The 22,199-nt window shown below is 39.2% G+C and overlaps 1 protein-coding gene across 1 annotated transcript; it reads left to right on the top strand.

Moving 5' to 3' along the window:
* The first annotated feature begins 269 nt into the window (after positions 1 to 269).
* On the top strand, positions 270 to 21,401 carry myo1f (myosin IF). Its single transcript, XM_083940186.1, has 28 exons — positions 270 to 479; positions 6,830 to 6,958; positions 8,494 to 8,583; positions 8,691 to 8,785; positions 8,914 to 9,001; positions 9,222 to 9,311; positions 10,513 to 10,644; positions 10,829 to 10,963; positions 12,277 to 12,409; positions 12,911 to 13,107; positions 13,270 to 13,350; positions 13,491 to 13,577; positions 13,729 to 13,815; positions 14,040 to 14,207; positions 14,460 to 14,545; positions 14,642 to 14,723; positions 14,860 to 14,966; positions 15,055 to 15,153; positions 15,276 to 15,420; positions 15,888 to 16,002; positions 16,091 to 16,260; positions 16,385 to 16,530; positions 17,528 to 17,674; positions 17,754 to 17,902; positions 18,032 to 18,094; positions 18,686 to 18,893; positions 20,331 to 20,491; positions 20,601 to 21,401. The coding sequence occupies exons 1-28, from the start codon at positions 477 to 479 to the stop codon at positions 20,675 to 20,677; spliced, it is 3,270 nt and encodes a 1,089-aa protein (XP_083796312.1). The 5' UTR covers positions 270 to 476; the 3' UTR covers positions 20,678 to 21,401.
* The last annotated feature ends 798 nt before the right edge of the window (positions 21,402 to 22,199 follow it).

The raw sequence follows: 22,199 nt of genomic DNA on the forward strand, positions 1-22,199 counted from the left end.
TGGCAACAGATTGAAGATAATTATCACTTTGCGGGTGTTGATGCCATCAACACTCGTCTGCTGCTGGCGAGATGTATTGGATTGACAAATTGTGCCGTTTAACCCTCAGATCTGCTGACACAGAGGCTGTCACCAGCCTGTTAGGTCACTATTTCATCCTCACTCTGATGACTTTAAATGTGACAGAAATACAGAAGTAGCTGCTTGACTTTACGTGGCGTGTGTGTGTGTGTGTGCAGTTCTTGTTTCACACACTGAATCTGTGGGAGTATGAGGAAGTAGCTTTTTGAACGTTGCAGTGGATGTCTTGTAGGTGGCTGGCTGCTCTTGGTTTGGACCGTCTGACTGCTGTGTGATGGCTGCAGTCTGAGGAGGTCGACATGTGGATTTAAACATCACACACACACACACACACACACAATCACACACTCTCTGGACAGCTGACACCTGAGGAGGAGAGGAGGCCTGCAGGAACAATGGTATGGTACCACACCTTCATTTGCTATCTCTCGCACACCTTCAGACAGCTGTAACGTGTGAATGCTCCTAAAACTAGAGCTTACATGTCTCATCTTTTCTGTTTATAAAAGTACGTGATTAACTGCATTTGTTTTCAGTAGTTTCAATTTGACAAGCTGCAAGAGGGTATTTCACGCTGTAAAGTTTAAAATGGACATGATAAAGGATGTGACTCTGTCTTAAAGGCCATCTCTTCAGGGAAATTCAGCTGCTTCACAATAGCAGCAGCAGTGAGTTTCCTCTTTTTCAGGATAAGACTTTTCATTGAGACTCAAAGCAGCTCAAATAAATTTATTGCACTGTTGGGTTACTTTGATTTATGTAAGTAGAAAAAAAATATTGCACACTGGCTCCATGTCATCTGAATAAAACAGAAATACACATGGAGCTGTGTGAGTGTGCAACACTTTTTGTTCTGCTCCCAGTGATCAGCGCCTCACTTCAACCTTTGCTGTGCGTTACTCTTCTATATTACTTTGATTTATGATCACATTTTAGATAAAACTGGGGATTTGGACTTTGAACTGACATTCATCATGTAAAGTGTTTCCGAAACAAGAAATCCACCTAAAAAATGTGCTGTTTGTGTTAAAACGAGTAGAAAATTACATTATCTTGAATATTCCGTGAAGTTACTGAGCTGCTGTGTAATCTCAGTTTACAAGATTCATCTCAGACAGTTGAAACCGGCTTAAGTGGGTCCTCTCTGCGAGTAGCAGGCGGTTGCAGGAAGAGAACCGGTTGCATGTACGAAGTTACAGAGTTTCACAAGAGGCAGAGATGAGGTGTTAGAGGGGGAAGTGGACTGCAGGAGAGGCCTGTAGCTTCTGTCACAACACTTCCTCCTCACACGCAGAATGGTCCTCAAAACTTTTTTAAAATCACAGTCTTATTGTTGAAGTCATAACATGCAGTAAAGGGTGAAGACAACTGCCAGTGTTTTCAAGCTGAACTTCAACACCTTAATGCTTTCAAACATTTGTCCCATAATCATTTAGCTATTATCCTTTCAAAATAAGAGTCACAAGTAAGATACAGGCAAAGGTGTGGTCAAAGAAAGACCGGAGGAGGCTGCTTGTACACAATCGTGCATTTAAATATGACTGACATGCTCACAGTGAAGTAAGTAATGTGTCAGACAGTGATTCGTTCTGAGGACAGTGGCAGCAGGTGTCAGCTCACAGCTGTGCAGAAAGTGCAGCAAGGATTTGAGATCTCAGCTGGTGTGACTTCTGCCACAACCACAATGCAACCGATTTGACTGGCGATTTGTTTGTGGTTCTTAATGCATCTAAAAATAAATTTCATTTTTAACTCAACAGCAAAGTCTCTCTGTAGGTAAGCTCTAGTAACTGTTCAGTGTGTCAAACTCTAGAAAGTGTTTCTCAGTGAATATGGTTGCTGTGACGTCAGTGGATCTTCCAAAATATCAGAAACATTTTGTCTGGTAGAGGTTGTTACTGTTGACTTTTTAAATGTACTTTTTTTTCATGATTTTGAGTACCACAAACAAAATGGCTGCATGTATAACTGACTTTCCAAACAGCTGATAACGTTATTTATTTGCATAGCACTTTTTAAAACAAAGTTACAAAGAGCTTAATAGGAGAACAGACAATGCCAAACCAAAATATCACTCACTAGGCAAGGCACGTTTATTCATACAGCACAAATCAACCATAAGGTAATTTATTTTATTTATTTAACCTTTTTTTTTAACCAGGAAAAAGTCTAATTGAGACTAAAAATCTATTCTACAAGAGTGTCCTGGCCAAGAGCTGGTTCAAAGTGATTCAAAGTGCTTACATAAAACATTAGAAACATTGGAAAGAAACACATAAAATTACATTTAAATTGCATAAAAATGACATTTAAATATGTAAAGTGACATTCAAATAGTGCAAGCAGTTAATCAATGATTTTGTTTACTGGAAGGCAGCGGCAAACAGAAAAGTCTTCAGTCTTGAACAGGTGCCTCTTCATGTTTAGTTTTAACTCTGGGGACACGGAGCAGACCTGAAACAGACGATCAGAGAGGTTGGGATGGTTCGTAGCTGAGCAGAAGATCTGAAATGAATTTTGGTCCCAAACAATTTAGTGCTTTGTAAACCAACAGAAGTATTTTGAAATAAATTCTTTGACAGACAGGAAGTCAGTGTAAAGGTCTGAGGACTGGAGTGATATGATCGACTTTTTTGGTCTTAGTGAGGACTCGAGCAGCAGCATTCTGGATTAACTGCAGCTGTCTGATGGACTTTTTAGGGAGACCTATAAAGACACTGTTACAGTAGTCGAGCCTGCTGAAGATAAATGCATGGACAAGTTTTTTAAGTCCTGCTGACACTTAAGTCCTTGAATCCTTGATATGTTCTTTAGGTGATAGTAGGCTGACTTTGTAACTGTTTTAATGTGTCTGTTGAAGTTCAGGTCAGAGTCCATGACTACACCTGTGTTTCTGGCTTGGTTTGTGGTTATTAGCATTACTGCTTGAAGTTGGGTACTGACTTTTTATCATTCTTCCTTGGCTCCAAAAACAATTATTTCTGTTTTTTCTTCGTTTCATTAGAGAAAATTCTGCTCCATCCAATCGTTGATTTGCTGGATGCATCTGCTCAGTGCTTGTATTGGACTATAGTCGCCTGGTGATATAGTTATGTAGATTTGTTTGTCTGCGTAGCTGTGGTAACATATGTTGTTGTTTTTCATGATGTGAGCCAACAGAAACATGTAGATATTAAACAGAAGTGGCCCCAGAAGGAAGCATTGGGGAACTCCACATGTCATTTTTGCCCAATGTGTAATTACCTATAGACACAAAGTAGTCCCTGTCCTTCAGGTAGGATCTAAACCATTTTAATGCTGTGCCAGATAATCCAACCCAGTTTTCCAGACGGTCTAGTAATATGTTGTGATCCACTGTGTCAAATGCGGCACTGAGATCTAATAATACTAAGACAGAAAATTTTCCATTGTTCTTTTTTAAGAGAGGCTTAATAACAGCAGTTTTCAGGGCCCGTGGGAAGACCCCTGAAAGAAGAGACGTGTTTACAATCTGTAGAAGAACACAGGCCATGAAGTTTGATACATTTTTGAAAAGGTCTGTTATAATATCGAGGCAGCAGGAGGAGGATTTCACATGTTGTATGATGTCCTCCAAGGTCTTATGGTTAATCACATGAAATTGTGCCATGATATTTGAATTGATTTTAAGTGACACATCGGTGACACATGTTCTGCACCAAATGTGTGGGCACTGACTGTTTGCCTAGTTTTCTGAACTATAGTCAGGAGAGACACAGAATTTTTGAGTGGAGGGGGACTTTAAAGGTTCTGTACACGAAATTCATAACATTAATATAACAGCACACAAATATCTGCTATGTAAATATTAGTATGTATTTAGTAATATGAGTATTGGAGCCCTGAGCAGTGAAATAAGTCACTCTCCCTCTGTGTGCATTGTAATCTGAGTTTCTCTGTTTGTTGTGATAGGTGGTCCGGACGCACGTAGTGCATGTGGCTGTGAAAAAACGTCTGTATTTTCATGCCATTTGGAGGCAGTCCAAGCCCACTTTTCCCCAGTGTTTCCAGTACAACTCCTTTGTCTGATGATTTTCTGTATTTTTTTTTATCATTAAGAAATTCCATCAAATGATGAATGAAGTAAAGCCTGATTCAGCTTGCTGTTCTGCTTCATAGCTCCATTTTCATCCAAAACCTATTAAAAACAATCAACTATTTACACTGTTGCAGTGGGTGACAGGTCCGTCATTAAGCTAAGGATTGGAATTTAATTTTGTTTTGAGTTAATGCCACACACACCATCCCGCTGCCATGAATAATCACTAGAACACAAATGTCTATTAAAAATAGTCCTCTGCAAATACACAGTTTACTCCTACTTGAGTTACATTTACTAAAAACAACAGTCGGCTGTGTTATTTAGCCTTTTGATTAATGAAACTACAGTAAGTTTTTGTGACTCCTTTTTAAAGATTTATATTTTTATATCTATTTATTTATATCCATTCACCGACAGTGAATGAATGTCAGAAAGTAAATGAGAGAAGAATGAACGCACTGCTGGTTTTGTTCCTTTAAAGGGATTTGTTGTAAATAAGAAACATATAGAATAAAACTATATCTATCCTTTACATCTTATATATATATATTAAATATTTACTGTAATTCTGCACGTAGAGAGTGAAAACTGTGACAAATATTAAAAGAACATTAAGAACAGCCTGATAGCTTTGCTGCTTTTGGTTTCACAGGCTTTAATTAGATTTATATGTATGACTGCTGTCTGAATTTCCCCTTGAGGGTATTTTTAATCTAGAAATAAATATACCTGCCGAAAGACACCACATATAACACATTCTCTTTATTATGTACACTTCAATCAAGCTACAGTGCATGTTAAGTCTTTTATTGAAATATTAGGATGCTTGTTGCACATTAAAACTAGATTTTTTTGTTTTACTGATGTGTAAAAAAATGAATAATTTGGGTTTAACTGGGTTTAATTGAGTTTAATTTAGTTTTAATTTGGTTTGAATTGGATTTAATTTAGTTTTAATTTGGTTTGAATTGGATTTAATTGGGTAGAAATGGGTTTAGAACAGAATATGACAAAGAAATTACGAAAGAGGAAAAAAATGTCTAGACCTATCCAAATTATGTACACCAGCTGAGTGTGATGTTGGATGGCTATGATGCAAACAACACCTGCGCTAAAATGAAACTGATGTTGAGGTTTGTTATGATCTGCAGCTGTCCTTCATATTGTCAGCCTGAGGTGCAGCACGTGAAGCGTACCTGTAGGCTGAAGCTTCGCCCTGTGAAGCCCCAGACCACAGCCCAAACACCATGCCAATAAAAAAAAAGACCTGTCCGACATCACACATCAAACGGACTAGTGTCTTTTAGGGGAACCCAAGACACAGGAGTTCACCTCAGGCTTCTGTAAGAAGGTGTCAGCGTAAAACTGTCTGGTCACAACAACGGCCTCCTGATGACACAGACATCGCTTCAGGACAACCATTAAGTCAAAGCTTTCGTTATTGTTCTGACCAGGTTTTATTTGTATAAGACGGACCAGAAAGTGATGCTTCTCCAAAAATGTCCAACTTAGAAAATGAGCTCACCTCATCTGTGACCTGTTTCCTGGCAACCGGCCCCAGCTTCCTGTAATGGCGACCACAGTTCGTGAGGTTTACATCTGATGCCTCCTTCATTAGAGACCTCTGAATACCCAGCAGTCTTTTTGCTTTGTTTGTATGTTATAGAATAGAATAGAATAGAAATACTTTACTGATCCCAAGCCAGGAAATTGCAGCAATTGTTTGTTATGGTGCTAGTTTCTTTTGACCTTTTTTACTTTTATTCTTGTTTGTTTCTTTTTTGGTTATTTGTATGCAATTTCCTTTGTTTTTTGTTCTTTCTTTCTTCGTTTTTTTCTTATAAGATAATTTTTTGGCAGTTTTCAAGCCTTTTATTGGATAGGACAGACAGGAAATGGTGCAAGAGATAGAGAGAGAGAGAGAGAGAGAGAGAGAGAGAAAGAGATGGGGGCGACATGTACCAAAGAGTCAAAGGTCGGAGTCAAACCTGAGGCGGCTGCCTCGAGGACCTTCAGCCTCTTTACATGGGGCAACTGCTCTAACCCCTGTGCCACAGGCCACCCCTCTTTGTTTTTTCTGTGGTTCTTTTTTGCTTGTATGTAATTTGAAATTTAATCTAAATGAATGTGTCAAATTTAACAGCAGTATATATAGATATCGATAGACAATATCTTTCTTTCCTTCTTACTTCAGTTCCATTTCTTTTTAGAGTGTGTGGTCTACCTGAACTTGGTCACTTTAACTTTTAAGTAACAATCTTGAAGATTTTCTTTTAAATAAATATCTGTAAAGTTACTATCTATCTCCTAATGAGGTAAAACAATGGTGATATAGCCTATTTGACACACTGATGAAAGCATTTGCATTGGCAGTATTATAAACTGGGCGTCCGTTGGGCCATTTACAGAAAAAATGTTGGTTTCGCATCACTCAGCCGCGGTTGAAGCAGAGAGGGTAGACAGAGCGACAGAACCTTCAACAACCTTTTCACACAGAAGACATTATAGTTGAGCTCTGCATGATGAGTAAACTGAACTTCATGTGTAAAATCAGTGGTTTGCCCCTTTCAAACTACTCAACGGATTTAATTATGTTTTATATGTCAATAAATCCTGACGTTAAAGGAAAGTAGCATCTCAACCACATGTTTAATTTCTTTCTTGCGCTGTCTGGTGTGTGTGATCCAGGCGAAGTACCACTGGCAGAGTCAAAATGTGAAGCAAAGCGGAGTGGACGACATGGTCCTGCTGTCCAAGATCACTGAAGACGCCATCGTCGAAAACCTCAAGAAAAGATACTTGGATGACTATATCTTTGTATCCTGACATTTACATTTTTTTTTTTTTATCATTTAATTCTAGATTTTTATCGCTGTGTTATTTTGTACTTCCTGACCAGTCTTTAAATCGGGAGTTAAAGCTCTCAGGAACCATGCTTGTGCTTAGAGCAGTTTTAAATTCATATAATACTTGATTCAATACATTGTACACTAAAGGGTCTTGTTTAGATCCTTGTGGGCAGGAAGTCATAATGATTGTGGGACAGGAAATTTAGTCATTATGTGTCAACAATGTCACTCTTTGTCATGAGATCCCAGCCTTATCACTCAAAAGCACCAGAAAAATGAGAGATGAAAGAAAATGTCATCTTAATTTGGTGAAATGTGGGGCATCAGTGTTGTGTCCCCTCGTCCCATGTATAGCAAACACATTTCCTTCCACAGTGTCTGTCTCACAAAGTCCCACACTGTCATTCTAAATCCTCCATCCCCACATTAATACGGTAACACAAATATACAGTCAAACCATCACACAAACATATATGGGCATAAATACAATGAGTTCACTCTTCCTCTTCTGCATTCACTGCCTGACTCAACAGCTCACTTCCGTCTTCTCAGATCACAGCTGAACTTCAAACCCATATTTAGAGTCAGGAAATCCACTCTGCAAGTAAGACCAGCAAGCAAGCTAGACCAGCTGACGTCACCTCAAGTAAAACTCCTCCGCAGCAATAACTCATGATTACAAAGGACTATTGACATCAGTATTTCCCTCCAAATAATTGTAAATGATTAGCCGGAGTAGCAGCATTGCTCAGATGCTGATGTCAGTCTGTTGGTTGATCCTATCCGAAGCAATTGAATAGGAGTAGAACGGACATTGAACTGTTCAAGAGAAAATGGCGTTATTGTTCGTTGTTATGATGACAACTCACATCCTCTCTAGTTTTAGGACTCTGAAGTTTATGTGGAAATTAGCCCACTACAACGGTCAGCTCTTTGCAATGGTAAAAGAAAAATGCATATAAAAATGGCCACTGCTCTGACCAGCCTGTTGATTTAAATGGGAAATCTCTCAACAACTATTTGGTTGATTACTCTGAAATTTGGTTCAGACATTTATGTTTCCCAGAAGAGGAATCCTGGTGACTTCGGTGATCCTCTGACTCCAGTACCCATCAACTTCAGCTGTACTTCTAGTTCTCATTAGCAAATTGTAGCACGCTAAATCAGCATAGTAAACTCAGAGCCCCTTTAATGTATCAATAAAACAATAAAAAAGCATTTGCATTTCATCTGTTGCAACTAATTATTTTCTGTTTTTATTATTTCGTTTTAGTTGAATTTCTCTGTAAAGCTCTTTGGTCAACAATTGACCAATATATATATACAGGTATACAGCCACAGTTCTTTAACAAACAGATTAAAGGGATGTTCATCAAAATCATTTGTTAATGTCATGTAAATATAATGAACATAAGTATCAAATATCTGTATCCATTATGGGCTCAAAAAGGCGATACTGGTAAGGCTTGTTTTTCCATCACGCTCCTGAACTCCACTGCTCAGACATACATCGGCCCTGTATTGATATCAGTTAACCCGTTCAAACAGATGCCTTATTTCACTGACAGAGAGATCGAACTTTACCAAGGAGCTGTGAGTAAAGGTTTTCCACATTTTTTAAAACCAATATCCTGTAAAGTTTATGTGTAGTGGTTCACCGTGCTATACTCCATTAACTTTCTCTCTATTTGTCTCTGTAGGCCCAATACGAGAACCCGCCCCACATCTATGCCTTGTCTGATAACATGTACAGGAACATGATGATTGATGCAGAGAACCAGTGTGTCATCATTAGGTGATCACAACAGCCCTGTTTTTCTTCTCACTGAGTTTTAATGCTGTCTTAAATTTGACTCCATTAGTGTCGGTAGCTTGAGGAACGTAAAGTTGTTTTGTGGTGTGTCCTGTGTTTCATGGTGGCAGCGGTGAGAGCGGTGCTGGAAAGACAGTGGCTGCCAAATACATCATGGGTTATATTTCCAAAGTATCTGGAGGGGGATCGAAAGTTCAGGTAGAGACAGCCAGCAGTGACTCAACTGTGAACTCCCTGCAGTGTAGTGTGGAGGTATTTCTATTGTGTTTCACAAAGTCACTGTGTGTGTGTGTGTGTGTGTGTGTGTGTGTGTGTGTGTGTGTGTGTGTGTGTGTGTGTGTGTGTGTGTGTGTGTGTGTGTGTGTGTGTGTGTGTGTGTGTGTGTGTGTGTGTGTGTGTGTGTGTGTGTGTGTTGCAGCATGTAAAAGACATCATCCTCCAGTCAAATCCTCTGCTGGAAGCCTTTGGTAACGCCAAGACCGTCCGCAACAACAACTCGAGTCGTTTTGTGAGTAAGGTCTTTACTTCCCCACCTGCTACAGACGTGACTTAAAGAGTTTGGATTTACTAAGAAATGCACTTATGGATGTATTCACCCTACGTCTATTGTCAGTAAGTTGGGTTTGACAATTTGACAGATTAGGAAATAAACAGATTATACCAAATATATAATGATCACCTCCTAATATATGAACTATCCCCATTCATGTTAAATCGCCAACACACATTCCTCATCGGCCGGGGTTAATATCTGTTCTCCTTTATGTAAGACAAAATCATTCAAGATAAATACAAAATACAAAAGCTTAAAATCATGACTTCAAATGTTGTGCTTTCTGTCATCAACATAAGCCACTCCGCCAATAAGCCATTCAGGTCTAACGTCTATGAGCTAAAAAAATAAAATAAAAAATAGCGCTAAATTTTTATATTTCTTAGCACATTAAGGACTTCTCGCACAAGTTGGTTTAGAAAATTGAGATGGAAAGTTCTTTCTATAACAACAGCAGTTGATTCCCGACTCCATCTGCTTCAGATGGAAAACCGAAAGAACAGAACAGCTACTAAATGGACTTTGTGCTGAGAGTGTTTGGTCAACTGCTTGTTTCCGAGGTCAAGAATCAGCTATTATTTTTATCATAATAAGTCTGCTGATCATTTTCTCAGTCAATCGATTGTCGACGGTCTATGAAATGTCAGAAATTATTGAAAAAATAGGTGATGTTTTATCTGACGAACAGTCCATAGCCCAAAGTTTCACTGTTTGAGTTAACAGCATTGGTTTGATGCTCATAAAAAATACCTCTCCTTTAGTCTTTAATTTCACACCTACAAACCACATAAATATGCTTGTGTGCAGCTTTAGAGCAAGACATCAATTTGTTGTCAAGTTTCCCGCCACTGTTGATGTAGCAAGAGTAATTTGTTGCACGGCTCAATGCAGTTTGATCATGCAGCTCAAACAGATGTAGCAACAATGGAAGTCATAGTTTTTATTTTAAAAACTGCTGCATTGTTTGAACACTGTCTCAGCAGTTGTTTAGGAAATGTTGATTTGCTATCTTGAATGTATTGTGTGTAAGGATGAGTGCACAATGAGGGGAAGTTCCTCTTCTCACCCTTGTACTTTGCACCTGTTGAGTAAATCAGATTTGACAGATTCATCTACTGACAGCTTGTTTGTCACCTCTGATTTTTGCATCTTCCAGGGTAAATACTTTGAGATTCAGTTCAGCAGAGGAGGAGAGCCAGACGGGGGCAAAATCTCAAACTTCCTGCTGGAGAAGTCGCGGGTGGTGAGCCAGAATGAGAATGAGAGGAACTTCCACATTTACTATCAGGTCAGATTCACTTAAACCCCCCCTTAAAAAAAGTGTAAACTCTCCATTCAATGAACGACTCACAATGAATTCAGTCGATTATTACTGATTATTACTGATATCGATTACATAGTGATTTCTTTGGTGCCCACTGCTTCAGGGAGTCCTGTTTAACTGCTCTTCTACCTGCATTGTTGTCTTCCAGTTGATAGAGGGCGCCAACACTCAGCAGAAAGAGGGCCTGGGCATCATGACCCCAGACTACTACTACTACCTCAACCAGTCTGGGACCTACAAGGTGGATGGGACCAACGACAGCAAAGACTTCCATGAGACTATGGTACATATTGGTAGACGCGGGGAAATCAGTGGTGGTTCCCAACCAGAGGGCTGGGGTCCCTCTGAGGGGTCATGTCCATGCAATGAGTAATTGCCTTTAATAAACTAATTAAAGGCAAATGTTCACCTTTTTCAGACTTTTCTCCAACCTTTACTTCCGTCTTATAAATCAACAGTTTCACATCCTTTGGCCTCTAACAATTATTCAAATTAAACAATCTGAGAAATCGAGGTAGGAATATCCCTCTTTGAAGGAACAGGTCAGGTGTCCTTTAAAATTGTGTAACTGAACACACAGTTTAAAAACTTTATAGCGGAGAGTCACCAAAGTTAAACATTGTTGCAAATTGTCTTACTCATAACATCCTTTCTTAGCTACACAAAGTTTTGTATCTTCGCTTGCTACTGCTCTTGACAGAAATTTGAATTATTAAGTTTTTAAGATCATTGGGAGGGAGTTTCATTTGCTTTTCCTGTAATCAACAGCAACATGTTTTTCTAGCGCCCCTGTTTATTGCAATTTTATTTTACTAGGAACTAGTTACTTAAGTCCCTTATTAAGTACCGTTAATTCAGTGCATAGCTTGATACTCACCGTTGGCGTCCTTTTGCCGACTCACTATAGTTAAGTAAAGTAAATAAGTAATATGAAAACATATTTGGTTAGAAAGAAGTTATACACCAACACTTTTTACACCATTACATTAACCTAAAACATTACATGGTCATGTTAGTTAAAGAGAAATGTTAGCAAAAAAGGTGAAAAAGTCGGGACTGGGATTGGCGGTATCGTAGGCGTCATCTAGCCGACGCTGGGTTACACCAGTGGGCGTTATCCATAGCAACAGCACTTGGAACAGTCGACTAGCTAACTACGCTAACAGCTAGGTTTGCTAAGCCAACTGTCATTGGTGAAACAAGGTTAATTACCCATTAGTTGACTTGAATACAATCAAAAAGTATACTGCATAGGGTATAGCTAGTTATGTGTAGCTACCTGGTAATAACTGAGTGTAGTTGCTATGTTCACTCTGAGATCATATAAAAATAAAAAGAGTGAGGGACCCATTATTGAGTGTATTATAGTCATCTTTGAATCTGTGTAACTAGTTGGCAATTCTTTGTGATATCAGGCAAGTATTATACCTTAATATTACCTAACTAGAAAGAACAGGAAATAAAACATGTATAGTAAAATTAGATTAAAAACATACTTTAGTTTGGTTTTGAAAGTCAATAGTTCACTGAATCTCATCCACGCTTGTTGGTCAAAGTGCTGCCCTTACTGTCTGCTTTTGTGGTTGTGGTCTCCAGGAAGCCATGCAGGTGATTGGGATCCCAGGTGACATCCAGGCTCAGGTGCTGCAAATTGTCGCAGGCATCCTCCACCTGGGAAACATCAGCTTCATAGAGGCAGGCAACTACGGGCAGGTGGAGAGCACAGACTGTAAGTGAGACACACCAGACACACAGGGATTCACTCATCCATGCAGGTTCACAAACATTTCCACCTGCCCTGTTATATGAAATGCCCCATTTTCTCCCCAAAGGGATGTGAGTCAATTAGAGCTCACCATGACAAAGCAGTCCCATGGCAGACACCGTGCTAATTGATAGTCTGTGCACATCAGTACTACCTTGTTTATCCTCTCCTTTGTTTGCTGCCTGGGGATTCCCAACACAATAGATAATTGGTGTTTACATCCAGGATTGCAAATATACCATCCCCAAAGTCGCTGTCTAGAATTGTGCAATTTAAGCTACTGCAGATTGTCTTCAGTTCGGCCTACGTCTACATTTAATGCAGAAAGATACATTCTCAGGGAGTCTGTAGGCTATACTTTCAATCTTGAAGGTGAACAAGTATGTATCTTTATTGCAAACGTCTTTATTTACCTGCAACATTTATATATTGGGGTGTTTTTGAATACTTTTTTTTTTACTCTAGTGCTTGCCTTCCCTGCCTATCTGCTGGGCATCGACCCCAACCGACTGCAGGACAAGCTGACCAGTCGGAAGATGGAGTCAAGGTGGGCAGGGAAAGATGAGTCCATTATTGTGACCCTGAACCAGGAGCAGGCAACCTACACACGAGATGCCCTGGCCAAAGCCCTCTATGCACGAGTTTTTGACTACTTGGTGGAGGTAGACAATTTTTTTTTTAAATGTTTTATCCCAGAAACAACAAGAACAGATGAAATGAAAAGGGGAAGCATCTTCTTTTTACTGAGATACCTACACAAGTTGACATTAGTGTATTTGTGTTTTACATTTCCCTTCTGCCTTAACCCTGTTTGTTTTCTCTAGGCCATAAATAAAGCCATTCAAAAACCACATGAAGAATTCAGCATTGGAGTACTTGACATTTATGGCTTTGAGATATTCCAGGTTAGTGCTCTTACAGCTGACAGTGATATTAGTAGGCAGATGCTATAAAAATAGTAATAGATGTAAGTTCTACAGGTACTACAGTAGAGCCGGATTTGTACTGCTGTATAATCTGACATTGACTGGTTCTCCCCCTGCAGAGAAACGGCTTTGAGCAGTTCTGTATCAACTTTGTCAACGAGAAACTGCAACAGATCTTTATTGAACTGACCCTGAAGGCTGAGCAGGTAGCTACAGTGCTGTGTTGCTCTTGTAAATTCCAACATGTCTCTTGATTTGTCTACCTTGTCTCTCAACCTCTGTGCTGGATGTGAATATTTCAAATCCACTGTCGATCACTTTTTCCTTTGAGCTCTTTATTTTCTAATTTCCTCTCAGGAAGAGTATGTGCAGGAGGGCATCAAGTGGACTCCCATCGAGTACTTCAACAACAAAATTGTGTGCGACCTCATTGAAAATAAATTGGTAAGTTCTATATGAAGTGGTTCATAAGAGGAAAGAGCGGTACTTTTCTGGTGATAGCTTGTTCTTTTATAATCTAATTAACATCAAATAAGTATATACTATTTATACTGTAGGTTTGCATGGGGGATCTTTTCTTCCTAGACACTTTCAAATATCTAAAATCAGTTGCAAATCAGTTGTAACAGTTCACAGTAAAATTCACCCACACCGTCCTGTCCTTGCAGAGTCCTCCTGGTATAATGAGCGTGCTGGATGATGTGTGCGCCACCATGCATGCCAAAGGAGAGGGAGCAGATGGCACTTTGCTGCAGAAACTGCAGGCCGCCGTGGGAACACATGAACATTTCAACAACTGGAACTCCGGCTTCAACATACATCACTACGCTGGCAAGGTAGGAACATGAAATCAGTCAAACTGACTCTCCTGCAGCAAAAATGCTATTGACATAAGATCATGTATTTTATTTATTTGAACAGTAGTGTTGCCAACTTTAATACTTGTTGGCAGATGTTTGTTGTGTTGAAATCGGATAGCAAAAAACTTGAAAACATTCTCTAATAAATAACAATGTTTGCTTCTTCAATGTTTGCTGTTCTGCTTTGTAAAGTTTACACAGTAGTTATAATGTGTGGTGTCGCCTTAGGTGTCATACGATATCAACGGCTTCTGTGAGAGAAACCGGGATGTGCTGTTCCCTGACCTCATTGAGCTCATGCAAAGCAGTGAATAGTCAGTCTCTTACACCTATCAGATGTTTTCACTAATGACATGTTTAGAAAAGAAATGCAGTCAAGAAAAAAAAATCCCTTGCATTTGTCTCTACAGTAACTTCATTCGTAGCTTGTTCCCTGAAACCCTCGACAATGAGAAGAAGGGCAGGCCGACCACAGCCAGCTCAAAGATCAAGGTGATGCTTGAACTTGAGGTCCTTCAATCAGTGTAACCTTCATTTCCCCCAAGATACAAAATGCAAAAACAGAATAAAAAGAGAGTTTTTTTTGGGTTGTAACAATGCATTGATCGTGCCCTGGTGTTTCCGACAGAGACAAGCTAATGATCTGGTGAAGACGCTGATGAAATGCACGCCGCACTATATTCGTTGCATCAAACCCAATGAGACAAAAAGACCGAAAGACTGGGAGGAGAGCAGGTCAGCGCCCTCACTGTCACAAACATCTACGCTCAAACACAGTAAACACTTCTTGTGTGTCTGTGTAACGGTATTCCATCTGTTTTAGGGCTAGGCATCAGGTTGAATATCTAGGACTGCGGGAAAACATTCGTGTTAGAAGGGCTGGATTTGCGTACCGCAGACTCTTCAACAAGTTTCTGATGAGGTGAGTTTAATCCTTTTTTAAATGATGCATCCATTTCTGTGTGTTTGTCCTGAGAGAAGAACACAGCTCAAACACACTCTCAATGTGGCTTTTGGTTGGTGTGTGTGCTTTGTTGTATCCAGATACGCCATCCTGACAGCTGAGACATGGCCATGTTGGAGGGGTCCAGAGCAGCAGGGGGTCCTTCACCTCCTCCGCTCTGTCAACATGGATAACGACCAGTACCAGATGGGACGCACCAAGATCTTTGTCAAGAATCCTGAATCGGTCAGAAACTTTTTTATATATTTCAGTCAGTGTTGTATTTCTGTTTTGGACAGTGATGGAATGTTACAAAGAACATTTTATCAAGTACTGTACTGTCCAACTTAAATTTATTGTGTAAGGACTCTTATCATGCTACTGTAGAGGTTTGGTGTTATTTTGAGCAGTTTTAGTGGTTAAAAAAGCTGTTTAATGCCTTCACTGAACTGCCCCAAGCTAATAAGTGTTAGCCACGTCCAGCTGTTAGCGACTCTCTAGGATCTCTTAATAGTTGTTACACAAAAAAAACTCTCCATGGCTTATTTGATGTATGTAAGTGCAGAAAAAGACTATGGTATGATTTTGCACCGGAATGACACTTTAAGAAACGTTCTAACAGACAGCAAATTGCTGCAGTACTATAGAAAATGACATATATTCAGAAAAAATTAATTATTATAAACTCTTTCCTCATGCTTTATGCTTCACAGCTTTTCCTGCTGGAGGAGATGAGGGAAAGGAAGTTTGACACTTTTGCCAGGATCATTCAGAAATCCTGGAGAAGATACATTGCCAGGAAGAAGTATGAACAGATGAGAGAGGAGGGTGAGTTACAAAGACAAAAAAAAATCCCCATACTATCCGTACCAAACAAACATGTGTTTCTAAATGTTCCTTCTACATTGTGACACAGCCTCAGACATCCTGTACAACTCGAAGGAGCGCAGGAAGAACAGCATTAACAGGAACTTTGTTGGAGACTACCTTGGCCTGGAGCAGAGGCCTGAGCTGCGGCAGTTCCTGGCCAAGAGAGAGCGCGTCGACTTCGCCGATTCTGTCAACAAGTTCGATCGCAGGTTCAAGGTGAAGCTTCTGATGTTTCAAGTGTAAATGTAGCTCTCCCCTTTAAAACAGTGATTGCTCTTTGTGGACTTCTCCTTTCTGTTATTTCTCACAGCTCTCACTTCCTTTGTTTCTCACACTTCAGTCTATCAAGAGAGATTTGATCTTGACACCCAAAGGCATCTATCTGATCGGTCGAGAAAAGGTAAAGAAAGGACCCGAGAAGGGACAGATAAAGGAGGTGCTGAAACGAAAACTGGAGTTTGGAAGCATCAGTGGTGTCTCTCTCAGGTCGGTCTTGAGTATACATGAGCTGCACCAACACCATGAACCAGCAAACGTTTGTGGTGGAAAATGTTGTCGTTCAATAACCACCGCTTGAAAAGTCACTGTGCCTGCAAGAGTGAATATAGCGGCTACATGTATTCTGCTGAACTGAGAATTCACAGAATTTGATCCTCTTTTTATTTTCTTATCAGTAAAGAATTTGATAATTTCAGGGTCTTTCAAACAATGTTATGCTCAGATTATACCGTAACCATTTATATTCAGCGCTAGCCGCAGAAGTAATTAATTCAAACCACTACTATAAACTCATACTATCCATTTTTGAAACACAAAAGTTCTTGTATTTGTAGATAAATTGCTGTAAATGAGTCCTAAATACTGATACTAACTCATGTCACTGCTTTAACATTACATTAAGCATACATTTAGCTGATGCTTTTATCCAAAGCAATTTACAATAAGTGCATTCAACCATGAAGATACCACCCAAAAAGGGCAAGAATCATGGCAAGAATCATATCTGTGTACCACTGTAACATCTCTTACACCTAAGCTAACAATCAACTCGCTTTAGGACTTTAGGACCCCAAATGTTTTCAAAGAGTGATTGTTTATCTTTAATAATGTAAGTAATCTTTTCCAGAGGTAGAGTTTACATACTTAAGTAAATGTAGCTGATAATACTTCTGTACTTTTACTTAAGAAGGATTTTAAATGCAGGTATTTCACTTGTAATAGAGTATTTTCACTCTGCGGTATTGGTACTTTAACTCTGAGTATGTCTGAATATGTCTTCCACTGTCTTTTAGGGCTTTCAATGACACTTCAAATTCATTCAGCCCTCCCCCTCGACCTGAAACATAAACATCTTTATCTTCAATTGTTACATAAAAATATATATATTTCAAAAGTTGAACATATGAACATAGTGAAAGACTGAAATAATTCAGCAGCAGCATGTATTTCCTTCAGAAAAACGTTTGCCTTCTTTTTTCTTCAGTACGAGACAGGATGATTTCTTCATCCTACATGAGGCCCAGTACGACAGCCTGCTGGAGTCCAACTTTAAGACAGAGTTCCTCAGCCTGCTCTTGAAACGCTACGAGGACGTGACCAAGAGAAAACTGACAATCTCCTTCACTGACAGGTGGAGCAACCTACGCAGTCAGACAGCACGCACTTGCGTAAAAACCCACACACCACTAACACACTTTGTTCCCACTCAGGCTGGAGTTCAGAGTGAAGAAGGAGGGCTGGGGTGGAGGAGGCTCCAGGGTGGTGGTGTTTCAGAGGGGGCAAGGGGACCTGGCCCAGCTCAAACCTGCAGGGAAGACCCTCACCATCACAGTAGGGGACGGTCTGCCCAAGTCCTCAAGTAAGTTTAAAGAAGAACAGACACAGTACAGCCTTAGAATAAAGAGAAGGTTACAAAGATGAAACTAATGTACATACATTCTTGTTTATTATATGAATTATATTTGTAACTAAGCGTGTATTTCATCAGAGCCAACCAGGAGGAGTGCTCCACAGTCTCGTGGTGGAGGAAGACAAAATGTTGCCAGCAGAGGTAAAGACTCTTAATTTTGTTGTGTCCATTATATTATCTATAATTTACACAACCCTTTAGACTCAAATGTAACTAAATACATTTTCTCATATATTGTAGTTAAGTACAGTTTTCAGGTATTTTATTTGACCATTTGCATTTCATGCTACTATATATTTCAACCTAACTTTTATATTTAAATATTGTATTTTTACTCCATTATATTTATTACAGCAATAATTATAGCTTACTTTGAAGTGCATGAAGGTTTTACATACAAAACAGATGATCTTCTTGTAAAATAGAAGTACTGGGATAGATTGAACTACCAAATAGAAAGTAGTAAAATATAGCTTTACTTTAACCAGCTACAACAGAATTGCAGAATACACATTAATGCAGCAGCAGAAAGAATCCAGTAATATAATATAACACCGACAAGAGTCGTTCTGCCTGCATTAGTATTAGTATTAGAAAAATATCAGAATACTTCTATGATTTAAAAACGTTTTGTTTTTAAGATCATTTCTCAAATATAGTAGCAGCTGAGTACTGAACTCTGGAGGTTGTTTAGGTTTTATTTTACTTTTATTCCCCTGTCTCTCCCCTCAGCGCACCAGAATGGAGCAGCCAAGTTTTCCGGAGCACCTCACAACCAACAATCAGATATCATGTATTCCGCCCCGCAAAAACATGGCCGGCCACCCAGCACGGCCCCACCCAAACTGGGCTCCCAGCAAGCGCCCCGAGTCCCAGCCCACAACCAGCACAACCAGGGGAACCTGGACTTCCTCAATGTGCCTGACCAGGGCATGTCAGGGTGAGGAAGATCACCTCGTGTGAGATATGAAAAAAGGGAAGGAAGGGATGGTCACAGCATGTGTGGGTGGAGCTCATTAGTCACTAAAAATCAAGCTTTATGAGTTGTTAAGGCACGTCAGGGTGAGGCTCAGTAACAACAATAGCCCAAACCTATGAATAAGTTTCATAGTGAGAGAGATAAACCTGTTTATAGAGCTGAACTCCTGCTCCAGCTCCAGGAGTTGCTGCTGTTCCATCAACTTCTGTAAAGGCTTGAAACAAACTTTCAGGCGTACCCTGGCCTTTTCAGAATTAGTGTTGTTTAGTGTTGATAAATGGGGCTAAAAATCTGCTGTTATGGAGAGCAGCAAGATAGGATACAATAATCTCTTAACCTATGTGCAAAATATTCTCTGATGTCCTTAGAGGTCAAAAATGTCAAAACACAAACATTTTTACACTTTCACTAAGAGTTAAATCATTTAATTTCACTAACTTTAACGTCACTAGCAAATATTCATTAATGTCATGAATTTTAACCCTTAAAATGCCAGTTTGATTACATAATATCACTGTTGTTGTGAGATCAGTGATTAGCAACAGCGATTTTTTTTTTTAACTCTTGGCTTGAGGACAAGCATGCCCCCGTCCTATAACTGCTATATAAAAGCTATATATTAACATTATCTTCCATTCTCACTGAGTACATTTTTTAAACATCAGTCCCAATCATATCTACCAAGTATTCATCAATTCTCAGAATGTTAACACTCTGAATGCCTGTTTACATGATACCACTGTTAAAATAGTGGACTGTTGATTTCTGAAACTTGTACACACAGCGCCCTCAACCCTCCGTTTTAATGTCAAAAAAGTGTTAAGGAAAGAGACTTTTCAGAGACTGTTTTAAATTCTGACAATCATAAACATGCTGGTACGGTTTATTTCACCTGTCTTTCTGAAAAAGGGAAATATCTTGCTTCAGTTTGACCCTTTGGGATTTTAAAAAAAAGTTAAACTTTTTTTTTTGTCAACATACAAAAAGTTAAAGTTCACATGCATTTTAACATCCTTGTATCTGCAGGTTTCTCTTTTTTTATTCACATCCACCAAAGCTCTCTGTGATGTCAGTTTTCCACCTGTTTTATCTGTAATCTCTGCTGCCACAGGACGAGCCCATGCATTTATTATGAGCACTCTTAATACATCCATGGACTGGCTCATTGGTCAAACTTGTAATATTTACTTTACGGTGGTCTTGAGATAAAAAGTTCTAGTTTAACTCAGCTCTCTGTGCGCGTTCTACAGTTTAAAAAAGACCCATGAAAATAAAGTGTGAAAAGCTTTCACAAATGGAGATATACAAACCTAAAGGTGCTCTCTGTGGTTTGACCCTGCCTGTCTGACCAGCTGGCTCCTTGTATCCTTTTGTCACATTTCTCCCTCTCTGTCACAGGAAGCAGAGGAAAAGAAGCATCAGTCAGCGACCCCCTCCCGCTCCTAAACCCCAGCCTCGGCCCCAGGGGCCCCGCTGCCGAGCGCTGTATCAGTACGTCGGCCAGGACACGGACGAGATCAGCTTCGAGGCCAACGACGTTTTCGACCTCGTCAAAGAAGGTGTGTGGATTAAAAGAATAATCGGTTGCCTATAAATTTATTGTGATGGATTTGAAACATCCTCCAGTGATTCATGATGTTTCTCTCTGCTTATTTCTTCTCTCTGTAGATCCGTCAGGCTGGTGGACGGGCAGGATTCGAGGAAGGGAAGGTCTCTTCCCTGGTAACTATGTGGAAAAGATCTGAACAGGCCTTCATCGGCCCTGGTGGTCTGTTGAGAAATATGTGTATTTTGTTTAAAGCAGCACTGTTCACTAAAGAAACTACCTTTGAATTGTTCATGGTAGATCTTCATCCAAAATGCAAACTGTTTAACGGTGGACATCGCTGTTAGTTACAGATGTACTGCAAAGAGCTGCTCAGGTTTCATCTGTTGTTCTGAATAACCAAGCTACGAGATGTTTGACTCCCATAACACCTTTCTTTGAGCTGTTACTTCCCTGAATATGACTCAAAGCTAAAATTACAGAACAGTGACCTGAAAATACTGCATTGCTTTCTGGTGTCTACAGTGTTTTTATTTCCCCTGAAGCTTTCCTCAAGAGGAACGTGCAGTACTGCTAATTATTATTAAGACAGCAGCATAAAATCAAGTAATAATAGATATCTGAAAATATAATGAACTTGAATGTTATGTTAGCACTTAAAAACAAGATTATTCTTTCCATATATGTTTTCACCTCAATAAAGGAAAATAAATATATTTTATTTCTTTTTTTTTACCTCAAGGACTTATGCACTGGTTTTATCGGTATCATCAGTAAGTGATAACATATTTCTGAATAACAACATGGAAGGAGGTGACTTATTAAAAAGTGTTTATTTCTGCCAATTGTGTTCTTGTTTTTAAATTTGTGGTTTATTTTGTAAAATAATGTAATTCCCTCACAGTCAATCAGTATCTGTTTTTGTATGGTAAAATAAAGAGTTTTAACACTCCAAATGTACTTTTGTTTTGTTTTGTTTTTCAAAACATGTGCCCTAGAAATTTGTTGATTTGTGTTACTTTGCACCAGCAGTCACCCAGGAGAGAAGCACTAAGTGTTCTTTTATATATATATATATATATATATATATATATATATATATATATATATATATATATATATATAGTGGACATAAAGAGAGAAGGAATAGCAAATTTTATTTTTAATATAATTTTTAAAGTAGGAAACAATTACATGTGATGATACACTGCATATATCCTCAGGGTTATAACATAAGTAAATACCTTTACTCACACTAAGTAACAAATATGAATACTGCCACCACTGCTGCATTTGTAAGACAATTCAGAACACACACAGAACGTTCATGCTTTTATTTTGAAATTTGCATCGCTGGTGTTGGCCTGACAGCGGAGGCAGATGGACCGGTTTAACCTCATTTTCTAGAGAAGACCTGCAGCTACATGTAATCCTCCTGTTCCATGTGCTCTCTGCGTGTTTATGGTATTTAAATCATCACTTTCTGACATGTTAACAAGAAGGGAGTTTACTCTTGTTGAATTTTACAGTTTGACCTCCCTTTATACAGTAGATTTGTATTGTAATATTTGTCATGAGGAAGTTTAAATGCCAACATTTAATGGGACAGAATAGATGAGTCCATTCCAGACATTTTCTCTTGGTGACATGTTGGCCCAGAGATGTGAACACGTTTAGTGTGCTTATTAGTGACATCATAGTCTCGTGCAACAGGATCGGTT

Source organism: Echiichthys vipera (genome assembly GCF_963691815.1).
Source record: "Echiichthys vipera genome assembly, chromosome: 3".
Taxonomy (NCBI): domain Eukaryota; kingdom Metazoa; phylum Chordata; class Actinopteri; order Perciformes; family Trachinidae; genus Echiichthys; species Echiichthys vipera.